Source organism: Aethalodelphis obliquidens, unplaced genomic scaffold, assembly GCF_003676395.1.
Source record: "Aethalodelphis obliquidens isolate GAN/ISIS:26980383/991018 unplaced genomic scaffold, ASM367639v1 scaffold25, whole genome shotgun sequence".
Taxonomy (NCBI): Eukaryota; Metazoa; Chordata; class Mammalia; order Artiodactyla; family Delphinidae; genus Aethalodelphis; species Aethalodelphis obliquidens.
This window is the reverse complement of record NW_020837969.1, coordinates 32,811,845-32,822,602: the sequence shown is the minus strand read 5'-3', so window position 1 is coordinate 32,822,602 and position 10,758 is coordinate 32,811,845. Positions and strand designations below refer to the sequence as shown.

The 10,758-nt window shown below is 38.0% G+C and overlaps 1 protein-coding gene across 6 annotated transcripts in view; it reads right to left on the bottom strand.

Annotated features, from left to right (window-relative positions):
- Positions 1 to 10,758, bottom strand: part of POLB (DNA polymerase beta) — a 28,870-nt gene that overhangs the window by 8,750 nt on the left and 9,362 nt on the right. For 3 of the 6 annotated variants that reach the window (XR_003436293.1, XM_027122925.1, XM_027122926.1), the window contains exons 8-14: positions 9,649 to 9,703; positions 9,479 to 9,551; positions 8,045 to 8,115; positions 7,364 to 7,450; positions 1,895 to 1,959; positions 1,264 to 1,403; positions 151 to 274 (exon numbers count right to left, since the gene is read on the bottom strand). Coding sequence is in view for 4 of the 6 variants with exons in the window: in XM_027122925.1 (XP_026978726.1) it covers positions 180 to 274; positions 1,264 to 1,403; positions 1,895 to 1,959; positions 7,364 to 7,450; positions 8,045 to 8,115; positions 9,479 to 9,551; positions 9,649 to 9,703 (586 nt within the window). In the remaining 2 variants the exon portion in view is untranslated. Of the gene's footprint in view, positions 1 to 36; positions 275 to 1,263; positions 1,404 to 1,894; positions 1,960 to 7,363; positions 7,451 to 8,044; positions 8,116 to 9,478; positions 9,552 to 9,648; positions 9,704 to 10,758 lie in introns of those variants that run through there. The other 3 variants (XR_003436294.1, XM_027122924.1, XM_027122927.1) reach the window with 2 other exon arrangements.

Genomic DNA, 10,758 nt, shown 5'->3' with positions numbered 1-10,758 from the left:
TTAAACATATTTGCTAATAAAATAAGCACAAGATCATCTGATAGTAGTACAAGAGGTTTTATTGACTAACGCAAGCTACAGCATGAAGAAACAATTATTTAAAAACACCACAGACCCTTATGTAGCAAAGGTTAAGAAATAAATTAAGACCTATTGGGCTGTGCCGGGGAGGATGGGCCTCATTCACTTCGATCCTTGGGTTCTCGGTATTTCCACTGGATGTAGTCAAAGATGTCCTTCTCACTATCCACGGGCAGCGGCTCTCCAGCAACTCCTGCAAGGAGGGAGAACAGAACCTTCCTCATGAACCAGTTCTGGAGTTTAGAGGTTTCAGGACTGAGAGCTACACAGGACTCACTTTCAGAGGAAAAAGAAAATAGTCCCCAAGCCACTCAAAAAAAAAAAAAAAAGATATTGACTGCCCTCCCCCTCCCCCGTGAGCTTGTGTCTGTGCTTTGCCACACATATTACCGGCGCTACACAAAAAACCTCAGTACCCCAACTCTGGCCAGCTGAAGTGGCCCTAATCCATGATTTTTCTGTCTGCTGGATCTCCACCGTATTAGAGAAAATACTCTAGTGAGTTCCTTTGCAACTCAAAATACGGTCCCCAGACTAGCAGTACTGGCACCACCTGGCAGCTTACTGGCAATGCAGAAGCCACCGAACTAAAATCTGCACTTAACGAGGTCCCCACATGGTTGGTATACACACTGACATGTGAGAAGCACAGCCCTCATCTACCAGGGATGAAAAACACTTTCAGGACAAAAAGACAAAATCTTCATCTTCCTAGAAGAGAACAGTAAACCACATAGTATATTGTGAAATGTTAACAAGATCTATAAAACAGAAATCAAGCAATTTTTACTCTTTAAACTTTAAAAGCTTGGGGCCAAAGCTACCAAGTTTGGCCTGGCACTAACAAAAATACCTGGGTTCTTTGGAAGTCTTGGAGATACATTTAAGAAAACAAAAACACTTTAAATCAATAAGATTATTTACTGACCACCAGAGGTAGAAAGAATTTAATCCATTCTAATAGAGCTGGAAATAAACGAATCTTGTCATCATGGGCCTTCAACTGAGGGCCTGGGAGCACCTATGGATTAAAGCTTTTTTTGTTGCCTGAGGGACTAACAATACCAAAGAAACTGCAATTAACTGGCACACTTACTGAAAGGCTTTTTAGAAAAACCAAAGTTGCTAAACCAAAATATCCAGAGGACTAGGATTATCTCTAATGCAGACAAAAATACTCACCAGTGACTCCCAAGGGACGGATTGTGTATTCGTTGATTGTGAAGCCTTTTTCTAGGGCATGAGCTCTCATATTCTTATTGAAAATATCACTCCCAGTGAAATAGAGGACACCACAGTAATACTGATCCTTGGGTATCAACCTACAACCAATAAACAATTCACCAATTTTTACTACATATTTCCAATTTAGCAAAAATGGTACTCTTAAAATCATTAAGGCACAAAACAAGTCTGTGTGGTCCAATAACTGAAGAGGACACCATCATTAGGTAGACCATTCAAATGACCTCAACTTTGCAGTTAGCTGAGGTTTCAGTAAACTATGCTCTGCAAGAGGTGTGGACAAATGCAAAGCAGTATCACTTGTTACAACCAACTCTCCCCAGGCAGGATCTACTCTGAGCTGCAGAAGATACCATGGTGAACCTAGAGATAATAAAGTAGATTCTGCAGACAGTCATCATTCTTTACATACTTTCAGGCTAAACATTGTCTATTGCAGGGACACATGGCACTTTGGAATGAAAAGGGGTCTTAGACATTTATGCAAATTCCAAGACATACAGAAGGAGGGGGAAAAGGGGAAAAGAAGGGAAAAGTTAATAGGTCAGCAACAAATTTTGAGTAATACCTGATATCAATTCTCCTGTGTGGATATTCCTTTTCATCATTTTTACTGGGAAGCTGGCAAACACCCTAAAACGTATATTTAAAAATAATGTTTAAAGATTTTTTTAAACTTAAGGCTTAATTCTAATCAAAGACTGTTAACTGTGAAGCTATTTTTGCTTTAAATGGAGGCAGTTTTAGAATTGTGAGCGCTTGTAACTTAGTAGCTTTTCTATGCACTATATATTACCCCTGCCTTCCTACTGTGCTTCATGATAACTAGAGAACCACATGAAACAGCAGGCAAGGGTTCCGGTTATGAGGGTCTGGCTTTTGTGTGACTCTAAACAAGAGAAGCTAATCAAGGAAAGCGTGAAAGACAGAGACCAAAACAAACAGAAAAAAGCAACTTGGAAGAAACAATGATTATTCAGGGAGAAGAAAACAGACACAAAAGCTATCAGTAATATTCTCAGATCACAGATTTTTATCCATGAAATAAGGACAGAATTCTACAGAAAAAGAAAACACAAGGAAAAGATTTAAATCAAAATTTAAAATATGATAAAAGTAGAAGAAGTTGAAATTGAGGAAATCTCCCAGAAATCAGAAAAGACAGAGAGAGGAAAATTAAGAAAAATTTAAAAGACAAGAAAATTAGAGGATCGTTTTCTTCCTTCTCTACAGGTGAGTTTTCATTATACTTCTGCAGTTTTCTTTTTTAATACTTCTGCAGTTTTTAAACAATAATTATCAAGGTGTGTTTTGTTATCTTTTCCTTTTCCAGGAAAATGGGGACAGTTTATGGACTGGGCAGCAATGCATAAACATGTAAAAAGAAATACAAACATCACCAAATTTCAAATCTAAAGCTTCAAATGCCACATTCTAAGAAAACTACACAAGTGACAGGTTTCTGGTCCTAAAGAGCAGTCGAGTTGGTACACACGTCACTAAAAGACACACTTTTCACTCAGCAACATAGAAAAATCAAAATCTAAAATCTAAAATGGGTATTTTCTTTAGCAACTCCTATTCCTGAGAGATTAATGAAACCTGTTTATCTTCAAATATGAAACCTACCTTCTTAGGCACTAACAAGTTCCAACTCAACCTTCAAATGGAATTACCATGAGGCATTACCTTGCAGATCTGGATGTCTGAACCCACAGGCAATGATCTTTCTGTTTGTCACATCAGTAATAGGATTCCATCTAATGGCTTTGTTCCTGTCCTCAAGGCTAATTTTATTTCCTGCACTTTTTCTGAAGTGCTAATGTTAAAGAATTTCTCTGTATTACTGTAAATTCTTTATTCAATTGAGTGGATTAGTTTTGTTTGGCATTTCAGTTAGGTCACTTCATGCTGACTGTCTGAAATAAAGCCTCTTTCATTTCCCCAAGTGTAGCCAAGGTATATTCTATTGTCCTGTGAATCCTCGCTGTAGATATTTCACAGAAAATCATCCTCCGAGGTCAAACCTGCACGAAACGCTAAAATTTGAGTGGTACTCACCATATATAAAGTAAAAAGGCATCTAAATGCAGAGGAAATTGGTTTTTCTTCCAAATGTCATTATATTCACGGGAAGAATAGTTCAATTAACTAAAGACCCTGAGTTTACAAGAAGAGCTGGAATAACCCTGGCTTTCCTAAGCTTTGATTACTATTAGTTTAAGAGAATTCATGTTTTGAAGATAACTTAAAAAACACACAGATGGTCGTATCTTTAAAACTATTTAGTCAGTACTTATAGCAACAAGATGTTCTGAAAACAAGTGGATCGATATGGAGTGGAGTTTACTCCACTTCATAAGCTGAATTCATTTTGCAGCCAATTTCCTTTCAGAAACGTAGAGATCTTAACTCCTTTGGTGATCTCTGCTCATGTTCACGTGCTCAGGGTCACTGCCCTGACTCCTGCCTGCCTCTCTCTCCCCGCAGAGACCTGCCTGCCTAACTTCCTTACTTCAAGTCTTTCCCCAGGTCTCATCTTCTCAATAAGGCCGGACTCTTTAATACCGTCTCCTGCACTCCCTTTCTTTTTAAAAAACAATACTTATTATCTTAACGTTTTACCTACTTAATATGTTCATTGTTAAGTGGCAGTCCCTTCCCATACCCTCAAATAAAAGTTCTACTTAGGGCTTCACTGGTGGCGCAGTGGTTGAGAGTCCGCCTGCCGATGCAGGGGACACAGGTTTGTGCCCCGGTCCAGGAAGATCCCACATGCCGTGGAGCGGCTGGGCCCGTGAGCCATGGCCGCTGAGCCTGCGCGTCCAGAGCCTGTGCTCCACAACGGGAGAGGCCACAACAGTGAAAGGCCCACGTACCGCAAAAAAAAAAAAAAAAAAAAAAAAAAAAAGTTCTACTTAAATTCACTAATCTATCCCATTCTCCTAGAGCAGAGCCTGGAATGTAGTAGATGCTAAGTATGTATTTGGTGAATTGACTGAATACACCTTCTCATTCCTACTGACACTCATTCTCCCCACTTTGTTCTTTCATAGCACCATCTTCTCTTTTTCTATCCCTTTTTCTGTTCCCCAATTTAATTCTTTCCAGGTTACTACCTTCTTCCAACTGATCTATTTCCAAATAGAAATATATTATCTTTTATATTATTATTATGTATTATACTAGTATAACACTGCACAACTCTTTGAAGATACAGTATCTTCAAAAGATATCTGTACAAACCCTTCAACGTTTCCACATATATTACTTAATCTGATCTGCATAACAGTCCTTTGACAGAGGGCAAGGATATCATTTTATAAATAAGAAAATTAAGGCCTTAGAGAAGTAAAGCAACTTGTCAATGTCACACAACAAATTGGCAATGGAACCAAAAGATCTTAAAGCCTCCGTATCCAAATCTACTTTCCTACAATGCAACATACCAACACCCACCGTGTTTGCAACAAGACACAAATCACTTCTTATTGCCTCCAAAATAAAATGATTTGAAAGTTGACCTGGAGTGCTTCTCATCCTAACAAATACCAATTATAAATGTCAAAACAGCAGGCTCAAACATGGCATTTTCTAAGCTTCAGTGAATACATGAACTACATGTACAGTATACAAACTTTACACACAGACCATCCACTAAGATGGATTCCTATGTCACAACATAAAGGCCTTGGTCTCTTATTGTGGTCTAAGTCTTCTATACTTTGAAAACAAACAAAAAGCCTGCTTTCTTATTTTTTAACCTGTTTTCTTCTGGAAAGAGGTTTGGAGGATTCCCTTTCTGCCAATACCTGTACATGTGCTGCCAGGTATGACCGAGAGAACGGAAGGCTAGATAGCGCCAAGACTTCCACAACCCCAGCCCGTATCCTAGGATGGGTGAGCGGTCCTAGTCTTTCACACACATGTACTGTGAGGTCTGAACCGGCCGACTCTGCAGCATCACTGGGATTTGGCTGCCTCTGACCTTCCTAGACAAAGGACTTCCCTTCTTTGAGCAGCTACTAGGATAACCCAATTCCACTATGTCAGCAACTCTGTATGTTCACATACTTGGCTACCCACCTTCCTTTGCAGGTTACACCCAGCCCACCAGCTTGTAATTTTTCCTTGTATTCTTGCTAGCTGGATTACTACAGCCTCTGTAGGTCTTTCCTCTGGATCTCTTTGGGCACAGAAGAATACTGTTCAGACTGTAAAAAAATGCTTCTGCTTTTTTATTGTGTAAACACCTTCCTGGTGGCTAACTCTGAAAACAGCTGCTACACTTCCCCAGGAGAGAGTCCAGTGCTTTCACAGAGATGACTACTGAAGGAAGAGAGGCCAGAAGGGGTCCCTGGTGGCATACCAGGACACTTCCCTACTATTTAAAAAAAACAACCCAACTTGTCTAGCACATGACTTTTAGAATTTTATCTGATTGAATGTTCTTTAAATGTAAGATTTATGCACATTCATTTTGAGTGATTTAAAGTCAATCTAAACTTAAAAGGATGTTCATATGGCATATACAAATCCTATTTTTATTAATATCTCATGTGTGCATATATTTTTGAGCATAGAGTAAGAGCTCAAAACCTGACAGTCTAGGGAGAACAGATCATAAATGTAATTCTCAAAAACTGACTAGAATTTTTATTTTTACCTTTCCCAAAGTTCTTTTGAAAATACTGATAAAGTGTGACAACTTAGTTAATATACTTTCATAGCCCATTAAAATCACCATGCTGAATCAAATGACATGCTTTTTTGCATATATGATTAAATACACATAACATAAAATATACCACTTTAACCCTTTTTAAGTGTGCAGTTCAGTGGCATTAAGTACATCCACACTGTCGTGCAACCATCACCACCATCCGTCTTCAGAACTTTTTCATCTTCCCCCACTGACATTCTGTCCCCATAAACACTCACTCCCCATCTCCCTGCTGCCCCGCCCACGCCCTGGCAACCACCGTCCCATTTCCTGAATGACCTGGTAATTCAATTATCTATCTCAACCACCTTCTTCTACTTTTGGCTAAGACTGTCAAATCTACACAGTGAGACTCTTGCTCATTCTAGCATGTCCGTGCTCCAAAAGCATAGTCTCTGACTTAGGGAAAGGGGGTCATGGAGAAAAGAGCGCCCAAGTGCTGTATTGAAGTGAGCAGCAGATAAATGTGAGCCTTTATTACGTTAGCCCTAGATTTCTGTTTGCCTTCGGTTTTTATACAGGACCATTTATTAATGTTTTTAATCCATTTGCTATTCGTCTTGAATCCTCAAGTCTTAATCCCCTAGGAAGAACACAGGACTTTGACAGTCCATCACAGTGAGTTTCACTGGGACAACTCCACAGGTGCCCCCTCTATGAGCCCCCTTCATACAGCATGGTTCTTCCCCTGGACGTTCTATCACGTACCCTGATGCCTTCTTTCTTTGGTCTTGTAACAGATTAATACTCTTCAGACAATTCTAATCTCACTTATTAATATATTCTGAGTCAAAGAGTATTTGCTATTTTAGGGAAAAAATATAATGTATTAAAGTCATTATGGATATTTTAAAAATAGCAAATTATGCATAATTACCTATTCCAATGGCACAGATTATTTACAAGTGGGGAATTTAGAACAAAACTCTTTACTGGGACTTCCATAGTGGCACAGTGGTTAAGACTCCACGCTCCCAATGCAGGGTTCGATCCTTGGTCCGGGAACTAGATCCCACATGCATGCTGCAACAAAGAGTTCACATGCCACAACTAAGGAGCCCTTGAGCTGCAACTAAGGAGTGCACCTGCAGCAACTAAGACCTGATGCAACCAAATAAATTAAAAAAAAAACAAAAACAACAAAAAAACCCTCTTTACTAAAATATTCTCAGATTAGAGAATATATCTCCTCTAAGGTCTAGGATGTCCTATTTACTGACCGTGACACTAAGCTACAGTGAGGTCACACTCAGAATGGTTACTGGACAGTCTCCACAGTTTTTTTTAAATGTGTTAATTCAAGTGAGTACTTACCATGAACTTTGTTTCCCCTTTTGACAGAGTGTCTGTAATAAAATGGACCTTTTGTAACTGCTCCACAACACGATGTAACAGCTTTGGCTATAGAATCATAATTAGGGAATAAGAAAAAAAGCAATTACTCTGTTACAGCAAGAGAGCATTTTTAAAATGAGTTTTCTGATGCTCTATGCAGAAATGCCTAGTTTTCCTATGTTCTGAGTACCTTTTCTTCTAACAGAAAATTCATCTTATCAAATGAAACCACCACTTTTCACCAATATCATGATACCCCCAAATAGACATCATTTGTCTTTATCTGTTTCATTAAACAAAAAGTTACCTGCTTCATCTTTAAAAGGTATATATTCCAAAATCAAAAGCATTTTGCCTTCATGGGTCTTCTAACAGAGCTTAAGTTTCTTGATAGACAATAAATAATTCTGGAAGTATTTTACTAAATTTCATCTCTTCCAAATGCTAGACTGTCCTGCCAATTATTTGTGGACAAACAATGCGTGTCCCTTCCAACAACTTACTTTGCCTCTCAAAGAATTCAGTCAGTACAAAACACTTCAACTGACTTTCAGAAAGATTAAAACAAAAACTCATTCTGAAAATATCCAACTATCATTTAGAAAATTATATTCACTGCTGTGTAAGACCGATCACATTTGCTTATAAATTCTGAGGTACCTGTTTGGTTGACTCAGAGGTAAAGCTTGGATGGGTCAGAAGAACATCCATGTCGCCACTGGACTCTGCCCCTATGATAGCAAAAAATATGTATGGAATTCTCCTTGTAAATTTATCAATTAGGCAAACACAGAACCAAGGTGATGACACACATAGAAGAGTCTTACTTCTTACAGCCTAACTTTCTATTTCACTGTGCTTCATATTCAGAATTAGTTAAAAGAGTTCAATTTTCTGTCCAACTATTCAGGTATATTAATGTAAACACAGAATCTGGGATAACAACAGTAATTGATGTTAGATATATGTTGCATACAATTGGTTAAATATTATTAAAAATGTACCTAAGTAACTACTCAATACTGAATAAAAATAACATTTAAATATACCTTTAAAATATATCTATGAACACTAAATATTTAAAAATCTCAAATTAAACAATATGCTCTAACTCTGCAAAGGTTAATCAGAAAATTCATTTCAATTCTTCTGAATGAATTCACTTAATGAGTACTGGTAACAATTACTATTATGGCATCATAGATAAGAATGCTAGATTCTTGGGGCTTCCCTGGTGGTGCAGTGGTTGAGAGTCTGCCTGCCGATGCAGGGGACACGGGTTCGTGCCCTGGTCCAGGAAGATCCCACATGCCGTGGAGCGGCTAGGCCCGTGAGCCATGACCGCTGATCCTGCGCGTCCAGAGCCTGTGCTCCGCAACGGGAGAGGCCACAACAGTGAGAGGCCCGCGTACCGCAAAAAAAAAGAGAATGCTAGATTCTTACAGCAGCTACCCAGAGAACTTCTGATAGCCTATTACCACTTCCTAAGCAAAACTCCAGAGGTGGCCAGAGATTCAGTCAGACATCTATTTCAAGGTTTTAAATAAAGTTCTATTTCAATTTTTTAAGATAATATTTTAAAATTTAGGTTACCCTTCCAAAATTTTTAGCCAGTAAGAGACCAGGATTGTGCGGTTCTCACTTTGTTCACATTCACATAGTAAATTAAGATCTTCTGAAGAACCTGGTTGTTTTGAGAACTGGTTCTGAGCTGATGTCTCTGAGACATTAAACTTAGATCCATTAGAGAAAACTTAGAAACTTAAATAAAGTAAAACAACAAACAGAAAAACTACTCATGGCTTCACTAGCATCTAGCCAGATAACCACTATTAGCATTTAATATACCTAAAATTATTTTATAATAATTTTATTAGAACTAGTCATCAAAAAAACCCATCTTATAATAAAATCAGGATGAATTTCCTCTAATTTATACTCCCATTTATAAACAAATAAATTTAGCTAATACTACTAGATATTAGTAAATCTATAAAGTAACACAAATTACATCTTTTTAATCCATGTTTTTCATATACATTAGGCAATTTTAACATCAAGGCATGAATAACCTAAGCTTAGGAAGTATGTTACCTCTTCTGAAACTGCCACAGACTGTAGCAATGTATTCAGAATCCACTTTTTCAACTTCACTTAGTACAATATCCTAATAGAAGAAAACTTAAGTCAGTATTCTAAAAATGGCTTTTCACCAATTGACATTCTCAATTCTAATCAAAGAATACAATTCAGCACACTCTTACTTGCATTTGTAACATCTCTTCACGAGGAATTCTTTTCTCAAAGTCCTCAAAATATCTATAAAGACAGAATAAGTAGACAAAAGTTTTTTTGTGAAATTTGAATCTTAGAAATTAAACTGCCTACTTTATCAAGTGTCCTTATACAAGCAGATCTTTCAAAAATCAAGACTAAAATTCATTACGACAAGAGTAAAATTGGGGGGGTGGGGAGAGGTTTATTCCTTAACTTGGATCAAAATCCTTAAGTGTCATGCTTTGTGATATTCCAGATATTCCATCCAAACTTATTTTAAATAAACTTCGCATTCACATACCAAGAGTAAATAAATATATTTAAGTTAATACGGTTCCAAGTTAGACTGCTCCCTACTGGCAAATCCAGGGATTACAGCTTATTGCTCTTAAATCCTGAAAAATACTTGTATTTTAAAATATTATCCTACAGTATGGATAAACCGAGATAACATTATGCTAAGTGAAAGAAGTCAGTCACAAAAGACCATATATTATGATTTCATTTACATGAAATATCCAGAATAGACAAATCTATAGAGACAGAAAGTAGAATAGTGGTTGCCAGGGGCTGGGGGAGGGAAGGGCAGTTGGGAAGAAATGAGGAGTGATGGCTAATGGGTTTGGGCTTTTTTGGGGATAACAAAAATGTTCTAAAATTGACTATAGTCATGGTTGCACAACTCTGGGAATATAAAAAAAAAAACACTGAATTGCACACTTTTAAGTGGGTGAATTACTTGGTATATGAAATGATATTTCAATAAGGCTATTAAAAATACTATCTTAGGGGACTTCCCTGGTGGCGCAGTGGTTGAGAGTCCACCTGCCGATGCAGGGGACACGGGTTCGTGCCCCGGTCCGGGAAGATCCCACATGCCGCGGAGCGGCTGGGCCCGTGGGCCATGGCCGCTGAGCCTGCACGTCCGCAATGGGAGAGGCCACAACAGTAAGAAGCCAGCGTACCGCAAAAAAAAAAAAAAAAATACTATCTTAGTATTAAATAACATCTAAGAATGATAAAGTGCCTGTTCAAAACCAATTCTCACAACAAGCAAGTTCTTCAGAAGATCTCCATTTACTATGAAAATGCAAGGA